The 22,902-nt window shown below is 39.5% G+C and overlaps 4 protein-coding genes and 1 long non-coding RNA gene across 7 annotated transcripts; 1 reads left to right on the forward strand and 4 right to left on the reverse strand.

Moving 5' to 3' along the window:
- Positions 1–3,255: 3,255 nt before the first annotated feature.
- Positions 3,256–4,013, reverse strand: LOC129716615 (uncharacterized). The gene is made up of 2 exons (XM_055666450.1): positions 3,955–4,013; positions 3,256–3,850 (listed from the first exon to the last, which is right to left on the reverse strand). The coding sequence occupies exons 1-2, from the start codon at positions 4,011–4,013 to the stop codon at positions 3,256–3,258; spliced, it is 654 nt and encodes a 217-aa protein (XP_055522425.1).
- A 106-nt stretch (positions 4,014–4,119) lies between these two features.
- On the reverse strand, positions 4,120–6,665 carry LOC129722844 (zinc finger protein 135-like). The gene is made up of 3 exons (XM_055676636.1): positions 6,255–6,665; positions 5,596–5,976; positions 4,120–5,132 (listed from the first exon to the last, which is right to left on the reverse strand). The coding sequence occupies exons 1-3, from the start codon at positions 6,506–6,508 to the stop codon at positions 4,283–4,285; spliced, it is 1,485 nt and encodes a 494-aa protein (XP_055532611.1). The 5' UTR covers positions 6,509–6,665; the 3' UTR covers positions 4,120–4,282.
- A 4,790-nt stretch (positions 6,666–11,455) lies between these two features.
- LOC129722883 (uncharacterized) lies at positions 11,456–13,877 on the reverse strand. Of its 2 annotated transcripts, none has more exons than XR_008727671.1 (3): positions 12,891–13,877; positions 12,707–12,833; positions 11,456–12,639 (listed from the first exon to the last, which is right to left on the reverse strand). It is a non-coding gene; the product is annotated as an uncharacterized LOC129722883 (long non-coding RNA). The 2 variants fall into 2 exon arrangements; XR_008727670.1 differs by having other exon boundaries at positions 12,701–12,833.
- LOC129722808 (zinc finger protein ZFP2-like) lies at positions 12,136–14,512 on the forward strand. Of its 2 annotated transcripts, none has more exons than XM_055676589.1 (3): positions 12,136–12,502; positions 12,795–13,244; positions 13,401–14,512. In XM_055676589.1, exons 1-3 carry the CDS (start codon positions 12,171–12,173, stop codon positions 14,320–14,322), a joined length of 1,704 nt encoding a protein of 567 aa, XP_055532564.1. In that variant the 5' UTR covers positions 12,136–12,170; the 3' UTR covers positions 14,323–14,512. The 2 variants fall into 2 exon arrangements, with proteins under 2 accessions (XP_055532564.1, XP_055532555.1); XM_055676580.1 differs by having other exon boundaries at positions 12,783–13,244; positions 13,401–14,511.
- LOC129722873 (oocyte zinc finger protein XlCOF26-like) lies at positions 14,264–17,216 on the reverse strand. Its single transcript, XM_055676686.1, has 2 exons — positions 15,715–17,216; positions 14,264–15,474 (listed from the first exon to the last, which is right to left on the reverse strand). The coding sequence occupies exons 1-2, from the start codon at positions 15,984–15,986 to the stop codon at positions 14,706–14,708; spliced, it is 1,041 nt and encodes a 346-aa protein (XP_055532661.1). The 5' UTR covers positions 15,987–17,216; the 3' UTR covers positions 14,264–14,705.
- Between the last annotated feature and the right edge of the window lie 5,686 nt (positions 17,217–22,902).

Here is a 22,902-nt window from a genome sequence, read left to right on the forward strand (position 1 = left end):
CTGCGTCCATTAATTAGAACTATTGTATTATATCCCCATTACTATACGTACCATGTAGAAAACCAGACACTGCCAAAGCCGACTACTTTACCAGGATTAGCAGAACAAATCTCACTTGGTTGCAAGCAGCTCTTGCTAAGAAATTTGATTCTGCTCATGTATAATGCACCGCAGCTGCATAGCAAATATTCCGAGGTTTCGCTTTCCATATTACAGAAGCAACAAGTGTCATCCTGACCTCGACCAATGTTCTTTAAATGATACTTACTCGGGCAGTGCCCAGTTATTAGTCCTGTGTAAGTACAAAGAGCCCACTTATTGAGCTCTAGGCGCTTTTTAGTAACCCTCCCTTTCCCTTTTTGACGTACACTTGTGAGCACAAATAGCCTTAAGTGCCGCTTGACTATCAGAGAAAATGCAAATATTCGCATGTTTGTAGTTTCTCTTCAGACAAACGTTGACACATTCGATTATAGCGTAAATCTCCGCTTGGAATACAGTAGGCCAGTTGCTCATTGCCACTGATATCTGTACACCAGGACCGAAGATTCCCGCACCAGTTTCCGAACCGATTTTCGAGCCGTCCGTGAAGAATACCGTTGACCCCTGCGGACCATGTTAACTCCGCACTCCCAGTCGGAGCCCGATGTTTAACGCACCTTGTAGGGAATGTCGTAGTTGTCCAAAGGTTTCATCCAGTCTCCGCACATACTCAACAAAAGCCCTCTTTTTAAGTGTTGCAGAATACTCAGATGACCAACCAGATCATCAGGTAAGACTTCTTTAAGACGTTTGAGCCGCAAGGCGCTCTTTTCCGCTTTTAACTGCACAAATTCATGCAGAGGCAGCAGGTGGAGAATAGCATCCAACGCATTCGATGGAGTGCTGCGCATTGCTCCAGTTATGGCAATACACGCCAGTCTCTGAAGCTTTACTAACTTTGTTCTTGCAGTAGCCTCTTTTGTTTCAGGCCACCACCCTAAGGAAGCGTATGTTATTTTCGGTTGTATGATGGAGGTGTAGATCCATCTGACCATTTTTGGTCTTAGGCCCCATTTCCTACCAACCGTTTTGGAACATAACCAGAACGCACTGACCGCTTTGCTTACTGCAATGTCTAGATGGGCGTTCCAGTTAAGTTTCGCATCTAGAGTTAAACCTAGAAATTTAACTGGATAGAACTTCCCTCAAGCTTAAGAGGCATTAGGTTAAGTTTCCTCTTTTTAGTGAAAGGTACTACTGTTATTTTTGCCGGGTTGATGTTCAGATCCTCCTTTTTACATCAGAAATAAGTTACGTTTAAAGCAAGCTGCATTCTTCCTCTTACCATAATGACAATGTCGTCTGCGAAGCCTACAACTTCAAAACCTTTATCTTCTAGGCTACAGAGAAGGTCATCCACAACTAGAGACCACAGGAGTGGTGAAAGTACTTCGCCTTGAGGACATCCTTTCGTGGCTCTTACGGTTATAGATGTTCCCCCCAGCTCCGAAGAGATTATTCTTTGTGCAAGCATGGTATGAATCCAGTTGACTATGCACGTGTGAAACATCCTCTTCTTCATCGCTGTTGCCATGGAAGAGTAGGTCGTGTTTTCGAAAGCACCTTCAGTATCCAGGAAAGAGCATAATGCAATTTCTTTTGCTGAGAGATTTTGCAATTTTTGTTACCAGCGTGTGGAGCGCTTTAACTGTAGAGGTACCTGTTTGATATGCAAATTGAAATTTAGATAAAGGGTATCCAAGCTTGTTTGTTGCATATAGATATTCCTTTAGTACTTTTTCCATTGTTATGGGTTTAAAAGATTTTTATTTCTATCTCTATTTCCCGTTTTTGGTATAAAGATAACCCGTACTGCCCTTCATTTCGATGGAATGTAGTTAAATCTTAAACTGGCCTTAAAAATCTCGGTTAGTAACGGTATCAGGATTGCCTCACCTTTTTGAAGTAACACTGGAAACACTCTGTCAACACCTGCAGATTTGAAAGGCTGGAAAGATCTAGCAGCATTTTCCACTCAGGTCGACGAGAAAATTTCGTCAAGTTAGAAGTTGAGACAACTTCTCTTTCAGATTCCGACAGAATCTCCAGAAGGTCGTCTCCCACCTCACCATTAGCGGAAACCTCGCCTACAGCCGAGCCCGGGAAATGGGTTTCCATCGTCAGATTCAGCGTGTCGGTGGGAGTCTTCTTAAAGGCTCCATCATGATGCTTAAGACTGCCAAGTTCAGTGATGTGATTTTTGGCCAGCGTTTTGTGAAGTCTAGCAATCGTAGGTGTGTTGTCTATACTTTCACACATTCGGCACATCCCTGTTGGAAGACGAGACTTTGACCGGGCAGCTACTGTTGTAGGCGTCTAAGATCATTTTGTTTAGCGTTTCAGAGAAGGTTTCAAGTCGCTCTATTGGGCCGATTCTGTTGCCATTTGTCGGAGCAGCAGAATTCAAGTGACAAGCATATCGAGTTAGTTTTCCTAGGGTCGCGATATTCTGCCAATGATTTATTGCCGCCCCCCAACCAAAGATGATGTGTTTATGATCAGATAAAGAAGTCTCGTCCGAGACACGCCAGTTCTGATTTTTTCCCGAAATTGCAGAACTGCATGTCAGATCTAAAACTTCTTCTTTGATCGCGTTTGAAAAAGCCGGTTTATTACCTGTGTTGCATATGTCAATGTTGTTAGATGAAGAATATTCAAAAAGACTCTCACCTCTTCTGTTGATGTCGGTGCTTCTCCACACAGTGTGATGGGCATTGGCGTCACAGCAGATAATAAAGGACCTATTAGTGCTGCGACAGTAGTGGACGAACGCTGCGATATCAGGCGGAGGAACCTCAGGAACATCACCAGGGAAGTAGGCTGAGGCCAAAACGATCTCAGTCCTTCCTCTGGTGGTTGGTACCTCGACCATGACCGCTACGATGTCGCGTTTGATGAACTTTGTAATAGGGTAACATTTCAGTGTATTATTAGCGAGAATAGCAGTTCTAGGCGAACTCTGATTCTCGTCATAAAATAACTTACATTTGTTCGATTTAATTCCGAGTATTTTGCCTTTATTGGACCATGGTTCCTGAATGAGAGCCATGCCCATCCCTTCTTTCTTGAACCTTCTACACAACACAGCTGACGCACCTTTAGCGTAATGGAGGTTCGCCTGTAGAAACTTAATTGGTTCCATTATTATTTTGAGTCTGCTCCTCATGTCTATTAGGCGGAGCAGAGCCAGCATTTCCTTCCCGTGGGGAACTATTATCGTTTTCCACTGTTTTTCCTGTCGACATCGATTCTGTCCCGAGGAGCTGGTCTTGGAGCCAACAGTTTGGCACCGCTAGGTCCTGCTATCGAATCGTTGGGCAGTAGACTAGTGGGATCGGTACGTTCAGGCTTCTTTACCTTCGGCTTAGAGTTCTGACGTGGTCGTTGTTTCATTTTACGAATCTGCGTTTCGCCAAAGCGGAAGTTTAACATGAATTGACGCTTAGCTAGAATCTGCAGCGAATCTTCATCCATGTAGAGCGTCCGTTCGGCATGTCTGTTTGCGTTTGTGCGGTTTATTATTTGCCAGTTTTTCGTGGTTATATCACTATTTTGGCTCTCAATGAGGCCTCTTATCCTTTCGTCGTTAAAAGCCGCGCCTAAGGGGAAGAATGCATGGAAGATTTCCGGACGAGGAATGTCTTCCACGTCCAAGGCAACCAGTTCAGCATTCTCCCAAGGCACGAGTGACCGAGTCACATCCTTCAGCCACAAGGCAGTTTCTTGGTACTTGCAGTGAAGAACCATGTATCCACTCTTGTAGCTGCATTTTGCGAAGGCGATAATCTCGGCCCCTCGCTTCTGACACCTTGACGCAAAATGTTCGAAATGCATACATTGCATTCGAAGCACTTCATTGTAGTTTTCCCCCTCTGCTTCGTGTTAGGGACTTGGGATGACCGCAGAACTCACCGACGCTGGAACTGGACTTCGTTATGCTGTTCATCTTGACGTCCTAGAGGAAAGATCATAGACTTGTACAGGACGACGTCAGCTGACTCGCAATAAGCCAATCCGTCTGGTCAGTCCGTGATCTTGGAATGCATATTTCAAATTCAGATAGTAACATGTGCTGAAAGAGAAGATATAGGTCACTGTGTACATAACCTGATAGAAACACGTTTGGTTTGTAGCAACTGCTAGAGGGAAGTGTTTATTGAAACATTTATTCCAGCCCTCCTACGTTTGTTTCACCCTAATAATTTCTATGTAACAAATCGACATAGAACAATACCGCTTATTAATTTTCGTTTGTGATCAACTTTCGCATTAGATGCTTTTGCGTTTTCTCGTGCTTTTTCAAATCGCTAATTTTCTTGCATGAAAAAACGCATATATCACATTTGTATCGTTCTTCCGAGTGTACGTTTCCATGGAATTTCAGGTTTTCGAATGACTTGAATGATGAGCTGCAAATATTGCATTTGAAAGGCCGTTCATTTGAATGGCAAAGCATGTGCCGCTTCAGTCTGTAAACAAATGGGAACTTTTTCTCGCAAATTTCGCATTTAAACGGGCTCTCCAAGGAGGGCTTTTTCTCATGTTTTTGCAAACCATTAGCTGATCTATGTGATAAACAAGAAATGTCACAATTGAGAACTTCTTTTTCACGATCGGAATTATGCTTTCCTTTATGAATTCTTATACTACGTTCTGACCTCAATGATAGCCCGCAAATGTTGCATTTAAAAGGCCGTTCGTTGGAATGGCCAAACAAGTGCCTCTTAAGCGTGGAAGGAAAAAGAAACTTTTCCCCGCAAATTTCGCATTCATGTGGCCTCTCGGAGGTGTGACTTTTTGTATGCACATTCAAATGTAGAATTGACTTGAATGACAAACCGCAAATATCGCAATCAAAAGGCCGTTCTTCAGTATGAGAAAGCATGTGCCTTAGAAGTTGAGATCTATGCTGGAATGCTTTTCCACAAGTCGTACACTCGTGTGGTTTGGTGTTTTGAGTTTTTATCTCAGTGGTGCTCAGATGAAGCTCCAGATGTAGATGAAGTGTTCTTAATCGTCTGTACTGTTTACCACATATGTCACAGGTGTATTTTACTGATCGGTCGCTTCGGCTGTTATCAGTCCGGTTGCTGCAACAGAAAAAAATAAATAAATGGGTTTACAATCAGTGATCAATTGAGACTGATCAAGAGAAACTAGCTTTTAAATAAAAAACGACGAGTTCACATCACATATATCTTTACTGTGTGAGAATGAAAAAATAAATCTTCGCATTTTAGCTAAATCTTCCTCGTAGGTTTTTACACAATCGCAAGAATATACTGCCGTTCCAAGTTTGTGTAGAACATGGGACAACTATGCTTGACACGGCAGTGTATGCTTTCGTTTATTTCATGGTAAATGCAAGGTAACAGAATAGCTACAAATGTAAAAGGTGTACGGTTCAAATGGCTTAGATTTTATCTGCCTAAACAATTAATTAAACTTCGAAATCAGAATAGAGTAGAAGTTATCTTGTCTTAATTTACACATAAAGCTATCTACGTATGGAGCATATTATCATTCACTACAATAAACATGTAGAATACTTACTATGGCTCGACATTGTGGATCTTCCTATGATCTTTTAGAGCATCTCGTGTCTTATACGTTGCGTCACAGATGTCGCATTTGTAGGGTCGCGCATCGCTGTGAGTGCGCATATGTTCCATGAGATTAGAAATATCTGTGAATGTTTTAACGCAGATCAGACATTTATACGAGCAATCTTTGCGGTGTATCTTCATGTGAATCGAATTCGATTGTATGCCACACTCAGAATTCCGGTCTCCTGTATGGGCTTTCTTATGGTGCAGAAAATATCTAGCTGTACGGAATGTTATGCCGCAAATATCACAACTGTATTTTGTCTTTATTTTTTTCTGCGGATGACCACCAACGCGGGATCTGTGCCTTTTCGAACCATTTAAATTACTGCAACGAAAAGAAACGAGGAAAAATATTATATTATCGTGATATTTACCACCAATTTGTAGTTTTCAAAGAAACTTTCAGACAGACAATTTTTCGACTCAATATTTATGATATGTGAATCTTTTTTCGAGTGATTTAACAAACGCATAAAATCAAAAACCCTTAATTCTGAGACTGATTGAAGCCTCATAATTTGAATTTTGACTGGAAGCTTTGAAGGAAAACAAATTGAATAATCCGCAGTTGCAACTTAACAAACACAGCAGGAACAATATTACCTGGAGTTAGAAGTTGCAATATCATCACAAGCTGCCCTAGTCTCAGCTTCGTCGGTGTTGTCCGTCACAGGTTCTTGTTTTATATCCGTTGAACTTCTCTCTAGGGCGTTCGTTACAGTCGGCTCACCGGAGCACCGATCGATGATAGCTAGTATAGTTTCCTCTTCCGCAGTCACAGCTTCTGATATCAGAACCTCTTCTACCTTTATTGTGGAAGTAAATTCTTCCATCTTCATTTGGCTGAGTTCCTCCATTTCGCTCAAACAACTAATTCATGTCCTAGGAATGCCATAACTATTTTTAAACATTCGCAAAATAATTATTCATCGATTTCCATTTCCGAGTCGAACTACAGAGGTAAACAAAAACATGTCATACGCTGCGCGCTATAAAATTAGTCGATCTTAAATCGATCTTCAGGCAATCGATCTTTTCTGTTTCCATTTTCGATTTTTTTAGATCGATTCTTCAGTTCTGGAAAAAAACCGAGGGGTAAGACAGTTTACTACTAGTTATTCTGGAAAAACCTGAAAAATGAAGAGCAAATTTGAGTAACTCTCATGTCTCTGAGTATCTATTTCTAAAATTTTTTCCCACCGCAAATATATAAATCAATGTTGCTCGGTCCCACCGTTCATATATATTTCTTGCTCTCAAGGTAATCAAAGATGTGAATCATCTGAAAATTTCGGAGTAATATTGAGTAAATTAGAGTAACTCCCAAGCAAAAGAGTAGCTTAGATAAAAGTGAATAAATTTGAGTTTTTCCGAGTTTTTCTGAGAAAACGTGAGAAATCAAGAGCAAATCTGAGTAACTCTCGTGTCTCTGAATATCCAAATTTTTTTTCCACCGTAAATATAAACATAAATGTTGCTTGGTCTCACCGCTCATATACATATAGCACATCGCAGCTCTTCCGTGATACGCGTTTGACGGGGTTAGCCACCAACTGAAGTGTGTCATCGCTTGCGTCGCTGTAGATATAATTAGTCGTTATACACAGTGTGCGTGAAGAGACCACTCTCTCAGTTACAGAAATAAACTCCCACAGGGCACCCAGCCAACAATTTGGTCCGTATATTTCAGTTGATGTTGAGATATAAGCACCCTTGTACAATCTGATAAAGTTGTATATAACGTTCTATATGAGCTTATAAGTACCAAAGTGAAGGCAATATACGTACCAAAATGGTTCGCGCAGTTTAAGATATACAACTTTTTATTCCATTTTTCACTCAGTTTTGAGTTATTATCCATGATGTTTACTCACCCCTGAGTATATGTATAAGTCAAAAGTTTTCAACAGCGATATTATCTGTTTCCGAAGAACAATTGGTGTCGCTTTTTAGTCGTTTGCTAGCAGTAAGTATTTGATCTTTCATCAAATCAATAATTTCCTAATCAATTACATTACAAACAACATGTAACAATATTCCATAGCAATTTCAGCCCAACATCATTATTGCAGAGGATTTGAAAACATAAAAAACATCTCTTCAAAATGAACAACCGCATGTTGTGTGTCCTGCGATGCCGTTTTAAGTCGGGCTTTTATTCGTGATAATGAACGGAAACATTTGTATCGATGTACAGTGCCCAATACATGCAATCGATACAATTTAAATCCTTCGCAGTGTTTGGTGACGGATGATGACGGATTTTCTGCTGTGCGTACTGTACAAAAACATGAACCACAGTTCACGGGCAACTGTCAACCGGTTGGTTGCCGCATTATATAAAGACACGTGAATGATTTAAAACTTTTATAATGTTTCGATGAAAAATAAATCTATGATTTTGATTGTTCTGAATTTATTTTATTTATTGAGTCAGATTTACAAAAACCAGAAATCATCAAATTTCCAAATTTAGGCAAACTGGGTAACTTGTACTCATTTTCGTTAATTCCTGGTTTGCATAAACAGAGTAGATTCTAATCAGTTTTTGACGTATGATTCCCTTACTCAGAAGTGAGTAACCGTAAAAGTACTCAAATTAGGGTACCTCCACTTTTTTCAAAAATGGGTCATATCTAACTCACTTTAGAGTAACAAATAATGAGCGAGGGGTTCGTAATGATGGGGGTACTGTCAAACTATAGGTAATGAGATTACGGTGTCAGGGAGGTGATTCTGACAGCGAGATTCGCCCACCTCTATTTCGCCTTAAAGCATTCTGACAACGAGATACGCCCATCTTTCTTTCGCCATGTTTTTATTTTTTCTTCAGTTGCGCCTCTTTAAATGTGCCTTAATTTTGGAAACAAAAGTTGATCCGCCCTTTACTGTCGCCTGTTTACGAAATATTACGCAAATAAGTCCGTTGCTTCAAAACAATGTAAAGGGCCTAGTTCCAAAGTATCTTTTGTTTTGGGTAAACTGCTTTATCGCCCTTCACTAAAAGCTTGATTTAAATAATTTTATCGATTTATACAAAAGAAGGATTCTTGCCATGAATTTCGTAAGTCTTTTCGAAACCAATAGTGTAATAAAACGATTCGTTTACATTTTATTAGTTGCGCCGTAATCGCGAATCACTCCGGATCTAGTTTTGTTGAACGCCTCAAATCGTATGAACCTGTAAATCGTATATAGTGTCACTCATTGTCTTCGATGTTGACCCAAATCTATTTATAGACTCTGATGTCAATATATAACTCAATATTGCCTTATATACGAAGGAATAATAACATGCGATCTGCATTGACCTTCTTTTTAACTGTTAGGCGATTCAAGCAATTGCAATCAACAAACATTATAAATCTTTTAGGGCGTTGCCCGTGTTTATGTGAAACCCGATTGCATGTGCCATTTTTTTGGTGGTTTTTCTTCTAGTCAAAACTGCGTTCATGATTTATACCCAATTATTTAAATCTTTTAGGAACTAGATTTTAAAAATCAAGGTTGGTGAAAGGGACATTTTAATTTAAATTAAATATACCTATAAAAATGCAGTCCGGTCTGTCTGTCTGTCTGATCCATATAGACTCGGAAACTCCCGAACCGATCGACGTGAAAATTTGTATGTAGGGGTTTTAGGGACCGAGGAAGGTTCCTATGATGGTTTGAGACCCCTCCTTTTCTGGAAGGGAGGGGTCCCATACAAACGAGACACAAATTTCTGCACATCTGAAAAACTAACCAAGCAAAGGGAACCAAATTCGGCATGTGGATATTTTTAGGAGTAACAAATATGTCCATATTGGTTCGACACCCCCCCCCCACTTTTTTTGGAAGAAAGGGGTTCAATACAACCAAGTAAATAGAACCATATTTGGTAGGTGGATGTTTTTAGGGGTAACAAATATGTCCATAATGGTTTCACACCCCTCCCACTTCTATAGGAGAGGGGTCCCATACAAATGAAACTCAAACTTCGCACAGCTCGAAAACCAATCAAGCAAATAAAACCAAATTTGGCAAGTGAATGTTTTAGGTGTAACAAACATGTCCTTAACGTTTCAACACCCTTCCTTCTTCTGGCATGTTTCCAAATACCATTTAGAAATCTAAGATGGCGACTTCCGGTTTCTAAAAAACAGCGGCAAATGACCAAATGCCACCCAATAAGGATATTTCCGGAATTGTTATGATGCACTGAAGCCACAAATCGACCTCAGACAACATTTCGAATTGTAAGATGGCGACTTCCGGTGTCTGTAAAACAGCCGAAAATGACCAAATAACACCCAATATGGGTGTTTCTCAAAGCAGAATGACGCACAGGGGCCAGAAATTGTCTCCAAATGCCATTTTGAAATCCAAGATGGCGACTTCCGGTTGCTGAAAAATAGCCTGAAGTGACCAAATAACACCCAATATGTGTATCACCGGATCCAGAATGATACAAGGAGCTAAAAATTGACCTCAAACACCAGTTTGAATTGTAAAATGGCAACTTCTGGGAAACAGCCGAAAATAACCGAATACTACTACATATGGATATTTCCGTAATCGAAATGATGTATAGAAGCCAAGCATTGACCCTGGACACCATTTTGAATTCAAAGATGACCACTTTCAGTTTCTGGAAAACAACGAAAATAACTGAAATGCACCCAGAGGTGATGTACAAAAGCCAAAAGTCGAGGATGTAGTCGTTCCGATAAAACCAATCATTTAAAACGATATAAACAAATCGCAAGGAATCAATGAATTTGAAATGTTTAAAATGATTAAATTAAACACTAAAATAGGCGGGACGAAGTTCGCCGGGTCAGCTATTTTGACATAAAAATGGTATCATTCTTTACTTTTCAACGATTTCGTGTTTCATAATAGGCGATTTTAACTGTCACGAAAAAATAAATTGTATAAAATTTATTATGCAATCCTCTTACAATTGTTATAGGAGTTTTCAAGGAATATTAATATCAATGTGGATCACATAATTTAGAAATCCTACAATTTTGCACTGCAATTAAGTTTAGCACTGTAGACAACTCTACTGCGATGAAACCTGATTTTTTGTGTGCATTTATACGAGGAACAATATGCAGTCACATATCACGGACTGTACGACCCATATATGATGAAAGATAACTTGAACTGGTTATAACATGAACTTTATACAATTTCGATTGAAACAGGATGTTTATACGATTTTGTATTGCCATTTTTATACGATTTCTGGTTATCTGGGCAGTGTGTGCAGTTCATCGTGGCATGCTGAGATACGGGAACACAATAGTAGAGGGTGATTCGACTTTGGTTTAGGGTAAGTTATACCACATACATAAGACATATGTAATACTCAGGAAGAAATCTTCCAAAAAAGTTGGTACAAAATGAACTACTCGAATGGTACCACACTCTGATTAAAATCACTGTTTGAGTTGTTTTTTAAGGCAGTGTACCTGCGCAGCCCTGCAATTGTCTCGTTGCTACTCGAAAAATGCTGCATTGATTTTGTAAATACCTTTTTGACAGTTCCTTATGAGATTTTCTTTGGGGCTTGGTAAGGCCGAGAAAAAAAAATCATTTTGTTCATTATTTATCGAGCAGTTTGACAGGGTAAGGTAGGGAGTACTATGGGGCAACGTGTACCAGAAAAAACGCCAGTGTTATGTATGTGGTGAAATTATAGAGTCACGAATATACAGTAACTGTTCGCTAACTGGGTGCTGTTTAACTGGGCTGCTTTTTAACTGGGCATTCGCTAACTGGGCTATAGCCCAGTTAAAAAGCAGATGAACGTCAAAAATCAGCGTTTGTTATATTGCTGTCAAAACGAGATAGGGGCACATGAATAGTAAATTGAGAATGATTTTTTCAGTTCAATGGATTTTGGTTGTCATCATATATGCGATCCACTAGATATCCATCTACTGGTTTCCAGGTCGAATAAATATTTCATGAAAAGAACATGTTTCCAGGCAACGGTTAGTGAGAATAAAGCACACGCAAGGCCAACAATTTATTTTTTCTCATTTTCCGTTCATCAATAAGGATTTTTAGTGTATTTGTTTAAAACGTTTTCCAATTTTCGCTGAGTTTTGCCTAGCGCGATTACATCCGAATCCCCCTCGATATTTGACGACATTTGAAATGTCAGCCCAGTTAGCGAGCGACATTCGTTAACTGGGCTAGGCCCTCAGCCCAGTTAGCGAACGAACAGTGTACAATGTAAAGCGACTGAAATTCAAGTTTTAGGTTTACCATGTACAAAGCTAGAACAATTTTGCTTTCATTAGAGTATTTGGATGACATTTATATTGTTCCACCGTTATTTAGGATTTGAATTTTTGATTGAAAACTTTGTTTGTCTTTTTTGAGTTTTGTAGTCTTTGTAAGATTCGTCCGGAATTGATTCAGTGGATTTTTTTCCGGAGTAATTTTGTACATTTTGTACATCAGTATGCCTTTAGCGTGCACGCCATGTTTTTGTTTACCTCGACTCGACTTGGGAAAACATTCATGAACTCGGCGGATGTTTTTGAAACAAAAAGGTTTTTTTCTTTTCTATTACCTACACACGTTGGTTATTTGTGCGGAATGGAAGAATTCAGCCAAATAAAGGTGGAAGAATTCACTTCCACAATAAAGGTAGAAGAGGTTCTTTTATCAGAAGCTGTGACTGCGGAAGAGGAAATTACACTAGGTATCATCGATCGGTGCTCCGGTGAACCGACCGTAACGAACGCCCTAGAGAGAAGTTCAACGAATATAAAACAAGAACCTGTAACAAACATCACCGATGAAGCGGAGACTGAGGCAGTTGGCGATGTTATTGCAGTTTCTGGTTCCAGGTAATTTTGTTCCTGCTTTTTTGTTAAGTTGTAACTGTGGATTATTCAATGTGTATACAAAACTTTCAGTCACAAGACTGAAATTATCAGACTGAAGAGTTTGTGATTTAATCTGTTTGTTAAATCACTAAGATAAACTGAAAAGAATATTGATATATCATAAATATGACTTCTGTTGAAAAATACAAACTGGTGTACCTTTACCTATGATGATAATATAATCTAATATACATATTTTCTCCCGCTTTTATTTCTGTTTCAAAAATTTTATTGATTTAAGACACAATACCAGCGTTCGTGATCGTTCGCGGAAAAAGTTCACATGCGAGTTCTGCAACAAAGATTTAAGCTCAAAATACTGCTTGGATGATCATAGAAGAATACATACCAGGGAACGTCCTTTTGTGTGTGATATCTGTGGTATAACGTTTCGCACAGCTCTACGTATGCGGAACCATAAGAATGCGCATACAGGAGACCGGAATTATGAGTGTGACATTTGCAAGCAACTTTTTTCCCTAAAATCATATTTATCAAACCACATGAAGATACACCGCACAGATTGCCCTTATAAATGTGTGACCTGCGGTAAAACATTCGCAGATAACAGTAGTCTCGTGGAACATATGCGCACTCACAGCGATGCGCGACCCTTTAAATGCGACATCTGTGACGCAACGTATAAGAGACGTAGTATTCTGAAAAACCATATGAAGATCCACAAGGTCGAGCCATCCCCAGGGTAAGTATTTTACATGTCTAATGTTGAATGAGCTTCATACGTAGATAGCTTTATGTGTAGATTAACTGTTCATCGCTTTTGCGAGTTCTCTCGATCAGACTCTATAATAATATCACTATGATTGTAAACCAATTTGTTTTATGTTTTCTGTTGCAGCAACACAGAAAATTTGGAGCCAAATCAGACTGATAACAGCCGAAGTGAAGGATCAGTGAAATACACCTGTGACATATGTGGTAAACAGTACAGACAATTTAGAGCACTTCACTTACATCTGGAGCTTCATCAACGCACCACCTTGAGCAACGCAAAACTACACGAGTGTACGATTTGTGGGAAAGCTCATCGGCATAGAGCAGAACTCATAACGCACATGAGTTCTCATACTGAAGAACGGCCTTTTAAATGCGGTATTTGCGGTTTATCATTCAAATCAGCGCGAGATGTGAAATTTCATAAGAAAAGTCACACCTCCGAGAGGCCATATGAATGCGAAATTTGCGGAAAAGGGTTTCCTTTTCCTTCTTGGCTGAAGGAGCACTCGTTTTGCCATACTACTGAACTGTTTTTCAAATGCGATATTTGCGGACTATCATTTAGGTCACGCAATGGTCTAAAAAAGCACACACAAAAGCATAATTCCAATCGTGGAAGCATCACATCCGAAAAAAATCTTGTGGCGCATGTGGATGCGTCTGAAGAAAAATTTTTCAATTGTGAAATTTGCGATTCATCGTATAAATCAGCTGGTGGTTTGCGGAAACATCAGAAAAAGCACTCCTTGGAGTTCTCGGAGAGCTCGCATGAATGCGAAATTTGCGAGAAAACGTTTCCATTTGCTTATAGGCTACGGGAGCACATGATTAGCCACTCAAATGAACGGCCTTTTCAATGCAATATTTGTAGCTCATCATTTAAGACATTTTATAATCTGCAATCCCATGGAAACGCTCACTCGGAAGAACGACCGTACACATGTGATATTTGCGTTTTTGCGTGCAAGACAAACAGCGAGTTAAGGGCGCACGAAAAAACGCAAAAGCATCTAAGGCGAAAATTAATAACAAACGAAAATTGATAAGTGATACAAATGGTCTTAGTCGATTCGTTACATACAAAAAATATTCATTAACTAACGCAAATAAAATCCACTCTAACAGTTGCTACAAATCAGACATGTTTTTCTTATTAAGTGCACAGTCACAGCTGCACTTCCTTACATCTACCTCAGGATCAAGCAAGTAAATTGGAAGAATTTGAAAACTGCATTCCAGGATGACAGCATGACCAAAAGAAGGCAATCCACGGTTTGTTATATTTATTTTTGGTGGTTGAATTTTTGACAAGCCAATCATCAATTACGAAGCTTCTTCCAATTCATATTTTAATCAATCTTCCTGTGAGACCCGAGACCGTGACGGGTGGCGAACTGTTTCCCGCATTGATCACATTCAAGAGAGACTACGCGGGGGTACAGGTGCGTCTCTTTTGGTGTGCCTTCAGTGCATTGAGCGACTTGTACGATGAACCACAGATATCACATTTGAAGGGACGCTCCACTGTGTGGGTGGCCATGTGCAATACCAGCCGATGACGGTATGGGAATTCTTTCCCACAAATCGCACACTGGTGGAGATGCGGTAAGCTGTGTGATTGCAAGTGTTTTTCAAGGGTTTGTGGAGTTTTCAATGAGGCGCCACAGATTTCGCACTTGAAAAGTCGCTTGTCTGTGTGAGTAGCCATGTGGATTTTCAGTTTGTGTCGGAATATGAAATCCTTTTTGCAAATTGTGCAACTGTGCGGGCGATCAGTACTGTGCGTTCTCCGATGTAATGTAAGATTTCCTTTCAGAGAGAAGCGTTTACCACACACTTCACATCCGAATTGCTCATTCCCGGTGTGAATCGTCATGTGATAGTTCAGTACGCTAAATTTGACGAATTTTTTGCTGCATATTTCACATTCGAACAGTCGCTTGCCGTTGTGGACTTTCGTGTGGACCTCGAGATGACGTTTTTTTCTATTTGTTTCGTTGCTGTGGATTCTCATGTGTCGCTTCAGTGCGCATTTGTCGTAATATTTTTTGCTGCAAATATCGCACTCATATTCATTTGGCTTGTGACGATAGAAGTGGTTCCGCAATGATTTTTTGTTATCGTAGTGCTTGCCACAGATATTACAGCTGTCAGCGTCAACGGCGGTAGAAATCGTCTCCAATTCCTTCGCATCACTGCAACAGGAAAAAGTGTCTGATAGATTGTGAGATCATAAAAAGAGCTCCGAAACTGACGATGTTTCTGGATACCCGAGATCCAAAATAAAGCTTTAAAATCTCAAGCCATGCTTTTATTGCTAGTGCAACTATCCCTGTCTTGATCTTAATAGTTACAATGTTCAAAAACTTGGTTATTTTTAAGAATCTAACTTAACATTTAGGATATTAAATTTTTCAAAAGAAGCAAACAATCACCTGGAATTGAAGCCGGCAAATTTTCCATCAACCAATGCAGTTTCAGATGTCGGCGTTTCCAATTTAACCACGCTGCTTATTATTGGTTTCACAACATTTGGACCCTTTGGTGGAACTGTTGTCATTGCTGCCGGCTCACCGGAATGGTCGTCATTATTAGTGCTTGTTTGCACCGATACCGTTTCCAGCATATCGGATATCGTGATCTCCTCTACCTTTATCGTAACGTCTTTCTTCCCCATCGTTGAAGTGGGCTCATTTTTCATTTTCATTTCAATGCACTTCGATAAAGCACAGTTATTCACAGTAACCAAGATGAAACATATTTTAAATTCAAGTGATTTGTACTGAGATAATTTAATGTTTTACTATTTTTTAAAAATTTTGCCTGTATGTTTTCCGTCTTTTCCCTTTGTATTCTTGTACGACCGGTGACAGTGCACGCTGAAATGAATTTACATGTCGATTCGTGAAAACGGTAAAAATAGTTAAGGTTACACGCCAAACTCCCGAGGACCAAATTCAGTAATCTTTACTGAATTTCAACAATAAAAACCGTATACTGAAATTTAAGCCACATACATAAGACATACGTAACACTGGCGTTTTTTTCTGGTACACGTTGCCCCATAGTACTCCGTACCTCGCCCTGTCAAACTGCTCGATAAATAATGAACAAAATGAATTTTCTTTTTCTCGGCCTTATCGAGTCCCAAAGAAAATCCCATAAGGAACTGTCAAAAAGTTATTTACAAAATCAATGCAGCATTTTTCGAGTAGGAACGAGACAAATGCAGGGCTGCGCAGGTACACTGCCTTCAAAAACAACTCAAACAGAGGTTTTTTTTACAGAGGTTGGTACTTTCGAGTAGTTCATTTTGTACCAACTTTTTTGGAAGATTTCTTCCTGAGTGTTACGTATGTCTTATGTATGTGTTTAAGCTATCTAACAGTGTACTGGAAATTCAGCATTTGCTTCCATTGCTAAATATTCGGTATCTGTCATCGACTGACATGCATTGCGGCTGTCAAAATGAAAAAAATAGTTTGTTATCAATTTGGTTATTACGCGTAAAGATTTGCCGGGAAGAAAATTATTTTGTAAGTGGATCCGGAGCTCGAGGGAGTGCTGTAGAACATGAACTATTTGGTGAATAGAAGTCAATTAATCTTCTTTTTTTCAGTTCACTGTACGGTAGAGGGCATTGGCATATGTTCCTCGGCCATTGAATGGACTTTGGCGGCACATTTTACAATAAAAATGCTCATATTTGTGCAATAAGGGTAAGATGAAATAAATCTTAAGAAAAGATCAATTTTAAACGTGTTTTCAAACCCATATAAAGAATTCCCACTCAACTGATATTTCAGTAATCTGACGGACCTTTGCTGAATTCTATCAGCAAAGTACTGTCAAAATGTGCGGCGGCCGACATTGCTGAATATTCGGCAACGCTTTGAAAATTGCTGGAAATTCAGTAAAAGTCTGTCAAACATGGATGACATTTCATATTGCTGAAAATTCAGTAAAGTCCCGTCAAACAGAATGACATCTCATATTGCTGAAACATTCAGTAATTTTTTATTGCTGAATGGATTACTGATGTTTCAGCGTGGCAAAATTCAGTGAAAGTTTATTGAATTTCAGCAAAAAAAGTTTAGTGTATACACACCAAACTTTCTTTACTGAAATTCTGTAAACTTTTACTGAATTTTGCCACGTTGAAATTTTAGTAATCATTTCAGCAATGAAATATTACTGAATGTTTCAGCAATGTGAAATGTCATTCTTTTTGACGGTACTTTGTTGAATTTTCAGCAATGTGAATTGTCATTCATGGCTGACGGACTATTACTGAATTTCCAGCGAATGTCCGTTAAATTAGTGAAATATCAGCACCGACAATGTCGGTGATATCAGTTCAGTGGGAATTCTTCGTGTAGATTTTAAAACACGTTGAAAGTCGATTTTTTGCTTATTATTTGTTAACCTTTCACCACATACATAATGTATGTGCTTTAACCATGTCACTAAGAGAAAATTTATCCTCGAGTATTGTGTCGCCCAAGTCCGATCCGTTAATTCGATATGCTTTCGCCATCTTCCTCCACTGAACTAAAGAAAAACAAAATTAAATTAATTTTTCCACTCATCAAACACTTCTTGCATGTCTCAATAGTCGGCGTTCAAGCCTTTATCACGCGTGAACAAGCTTTTTTTACGCGCGCGGACTAAATATATTGACAAGCACCATTTTTTTCATTTTGACAGTACATTGCTGTATATTCAGTAATCGAAGGTAAGATTGCTGAATGTCGGTAGAGCAAAACGAATTGCTGAATTTTCAGTACACATTTAAATTGCTGAAATTTCAGTACATGGTTTTTATTGTTGAATTTCAGTAAAGATTGCTGAATCTGGATTTAGAAATTTGGTGTGATAGATCATTGCACACGGAAGATAACCTCACTTTTCTGATACTTCCCACGGGTTTGTTTACAAGGTGTTCCATTCACTTTTTATGTGATAGAAGTGAAAATGAATGATACAAGTACGAAAAGGATTCTTGGAAACGCAATAGGAGGTTTTAATTTAAAAAAAAAAAACCTGATTTTTCTTATACTAATCGATAACCGACCATTCAGTATGCATTTCGTAATTTGTCTAAGATCTCTACGGGTTTTCTTTGATTTTAAAATTGGAAAATTATATTTGTTTCAAATTTTTACTAACTGGCAAGTAGTGCACAGAGTGACATAGACCTCTCCAATTGTGCATGTATTGGTGCACTTGACACCGTGTAAGTCGGGTTGAAAATGAGGCCAACAATGTGCTGTCAAAATGCCTGCATTGATTGCGGAATTTTCATTTTCTTTCACTGACTCGAAACTTAATTTATTCCTACGCGGATTGTGTGATTTGTTTACGGATAGTATCCTACAAAACGAGTATTTGATTTCCAGTACCGAGCAACTCAAAAAAGACTATATTCCTCGATTTGCTTAACCCCGGGAGAGTTAAACAAGAGTCATTTATGAGGCAAACAATCCGAGTTTAGTGTGCGTGACTGAGCTGTCAGAAAGCTCTATTGCTGTTGCTGGTTTTTGGGGAATATAGCCCTGATAGTAATCAAAGTGACATTTCCGCTGCTGGCTTGTGGAAAATATAATCCTGGTTCACGTGTCCTGACAGGGATGCCAGATGTAGACATGTCTTAATATTAAAAACATTTGAGCGCGTGTGAATTGGCCCTGACACAAGTAAAAAAGATTTTTATGGCTGTTCGCACCTACGCGAATTCTCATTTGCAATTGTCAATTTATGTGTGAAAACAAAAGCAAAAATATTTCCCTCCTTCACTTTCGCAAGTAAAAACCAAACTAATATCAACAGAGTCGTCAGGGCCAATAAGTGGAAGCCTGATAGTCGGTTGATTAACCGCACTCGATTTAATGTGTCACTGGAAGTTTTGTAAACTTTCAACGGGGACCGTGTTTACAGATTTCATAAGTATAAAGACATTGTTTTGTGGAGTGTGAAGATATTTGAAAAATGACCTGGCCTCCCTGTGCCATGATTTCTTGACGGTAGGGTATGTCTTAAAACCACTTAAGCCTGTATTACACTCTTTGACCAAGCGTCAAATATTTGGCACTTTTTGACAGATAAAAATTTGGTCAAAGATAATTGTTTGTCACTCCCCAATTTTAACATGGGGCAAACAACAACCATTATGTCAAATAAATTTGACCATTATGTCAGAAGGTCAAATATTTGACCATTAGACAAAGAGTGTACTACAGGCTTTACAGTTGTTAAAATTTGAAATCGATTTTTTCAATAGTTTTGCTGTTTAAATTAAGAAAAGTCAGAAGAATATGTATTTCTTTTGGAATTTCTTATCAAAACAAAAAATAATATACATACCCCTAAAACACCCTATTTTCAACAAGGCACTTCCGCATTTTTATTAGAGCCGAAAATTTTACTTTTAATTTATGTAAACAAACCCGCGTCAACTGTCAAATCCCTTTCTTCTTGTTGTTTTGTGACGTCATCGTGCAATGATCTGTTACTGTTACTGAACACAATGTGAAATGTCAATAATTTTGACGGTACTTTGCTGAATTTTAAGCAATGTAAAATGTCATTTATGTTTGACTAGTCCTATGAGAAGACGCCATTTTTTATGACCGAAAAATAACAAGCAAAATATTGGAACCACGGTGGGTTCTAAATGGAAATGGAGCCACAAAAAAGTCACATACAACCCAGTGCAAGAGCATATAGGCGCGTCTAAGGCCTGTGTTTGTGCCGAACATTCAGTAATGTCGGCTATCGAATATTTTGTTAGTACAAACATTTTTCGAAAATCACGTTTTGCTCAGAAAATTGCACTCTTTCAGCTGAGTTATTACATGCTTTACTTTTACGACGACAGACCGATTATCGATTCAATGCCGAATCCAGAATACGTCGCCATTTTACTCGGTCTTGGGCTGCTATCCTCCAATCTCCCCTAACACCCATTTCCCGGGCATCCTCGTCGACAGCACACATCCAACGGGTGCGAGGCCTACCTCGAAATCGACGGCCTCTATCGGGGTTTCTGCTAAATATAGTCTTCGCTGGTCGTTCTTCCGGCATTCTAGCTTCATGCCCAGCCTACTGCAATCATGCCCAGCCCACTGCAAACGTGCCCCACATCACCCGGTACCAACACCAGTTTGAACTGCTCGACGAAAATGAACGGAATGAATTTTCTTCATAGCGACTCTACTCGAGCCCTCAACAAAATCCCTTACGAAACTGTCAAAAAGTTCTTTACAAAATCAATGCTGCATTTTTCGAGTGGGAACGAGACAAATGCAGGGCTGCGCAGGTACACAACCTCCATAAACTACTCAAGCAGAGGTTTTTTTTTACAGAGGTTGGTACTTTCGAGTAGTTTATTTTGTACCAACAATTTTGGAAGATTTCTTCCTGAGTGTTACGTATGTCTTATGTATGTGCTTGCACTCTACAAAACACTAATTCCTCCCGTAGCCCTCTACGGTTATGAAGCATGGACGTTGAAAGAGGCCGGTCGACCAGCTGTTGGTATTTTTGAGCGTAGGATTTTGCGTTCACTCCTTGGCGGCAAACTAGAAAATGGTGTTTGGCGCAAACGCAAAATCCTACGCTTAATAGGGTCATGGCACATACATAAGACATACGTAACACTCAGGAAGAAATCTTCCAAAATTGTTGGTACAAAATGAACTACTCGAAAGTACCAACCTCTGTAAAAAAAAACCTCTGCTTGAGTAGTTTATGGAGGTTGTGTACCTGCGCAGCCCTGCATTTGTCTCGTTCCCACTCGAAAAATGCAGCATTGATTTTGTAAAGAACTTTTTGACAGTTTCATAAGGGATTTTGTTGAGGGCTCGAGTAGAGTCGCTATGAAGAAAATTCATTCCGTTCATTTTCGTCGAGCAGTTCATACTGGCGTTGGTACCGGGTGATGTGGGGCAAAGAGTACCAAAAAAAAAAATCGCCAGTGTTACGTATGTCTAAGTATGTGGTGCAAGTTTAGCACGGGCCTTTTCCCCCCTCTTTGCCCCACATCACCCGGTACCAACACCAGTTTGAACTGCTCGACGGAAATGTACGAAATGAATTTTCTTCATCGCGGCTCTACTCGAGCCCATAACAAAATCCCTTAAGAAACTGTCAAAAAGTTGTTTACAAAATCAATGCTGCATTTTTCGAGTGGAAACGAGACAAATGCAGGGCTGCGCAGATACACAACCTCCATAAACTACTCAAACAGAGGTTTTTTTTACAGAGGTTGGTACTTTCGAGTAGTGCTACCACGCTAGGACAGGGCGTGACAAGAGAAACCAAATATCACCCAAAGTTCTGTCAAAGCGGAAGCCTTCTCTGATTGGTCGTTTTTACTTAGCACACTGTTAAATTTTATTATTAGTCGGTACGGTTGGCCGTGCTGCGAAAACTATCGGTATTTTTTGTTCACACTGTTTTTGCTTACCAAGTGAATGAACAGCTTTTGGTTCAACAATTTTTTGAACCTTTTTTATACACTATACTGTGTAATGTCTAATGTCTATAAAAATCAACATTCGAAATGTTATTCATGTTTTTGAAACTACGTATGGTAAACAATAGCAGATTCATTTCATGAAAAGCAAGAGGAACCCAAAATGAGTTGAAATTATGGCTAGTTCAAATAAATTTGACATATATCTTTAAATCAATTGAACTAGCATTATCAAATGAATTAATTAAAATTGAAATCCAGAACTTGGAAAATCCTTGATATTTATATTATGCTAATTAAACATTTTTGGAAACACTGGCAAGCGTCGTGCCGAAAAATCACAAATGTTTCATGAGGGCAATTTTGAACGAAAAGAAGAATAACTAGAAGCCACTTATCACGTCCTGTCCTAGCTACCACGTTCTCTACCAGCCACCATGTATTTCGTTTTGGCAGATTTAATGATGAGCCCTATTCTCGCAGCTTCCCTCCTGAAAGGACTGAAGGCCTCTACCACTGCTCTACGGTTGATACCAATGATATCGATATCGTCCGCAAAACCGAGGAGTATATGAGACTTCGTAATGATGATGCCGCTTCTTTGCACGCCAGCCCTCCGCAAAGACACCTTCCAATGCAATGTTAAGTTTGACAACCCGTCTCCCTACGTCAAACCATTTAACGTCACGAAGGAGTCCGATATCTCACCGGCTATCTTGACGCATGCTGTAGAGTCTTCAAGGGTGGCATGTATCAGCCTAATTAGTTTTGTTGGGAAACCATTTCTCTTAACTGTATCGTACGCTGCCCTAAAGCCTATGAACAGATGGTGAGTCTACAAATTGAATTCTCGAAATTTATCAAGGATCTGTTGCAGGGAGAACATTTGCTCCGTAGTGGAGCGTCCCCCTCGAAAACCACATTGGTAATCGCCAACAAAGGTCTCCGACAATGACCTAAGTCTATGGAACAGAATACGGGAGAGAATTTTGGTGTTGGTGTTGAGACGGGTTATACCCCGATAATCACTACAGTCCAGGCGGTCACCTTTCTTGTATATCGGACATATGAGACCCTCCAACCAGTCCGAGCGTAATTCTTCATCGGACCACACTCTCACACTGATTCGGTGTAACGCACGAAACAG

The sequence above is a fragment of the Wyeomyia smithii genome, chromosome 1 (assembly GCF_029784165.1).
Source record: "Wyeomyia smithii strain HCP4-BCI-WySm-NY-G18 chromosome 1, ASM2978416v1, whole genome shotgun sequence".
In the NCBI taxonomy this organism is placed as follows: domain Eukaryota; kingdom Metazoa; phylum Arthropoda; class Insecta; order Diptera; family Culicidae; genus Wyeomyia; species Wyeomyia smithii.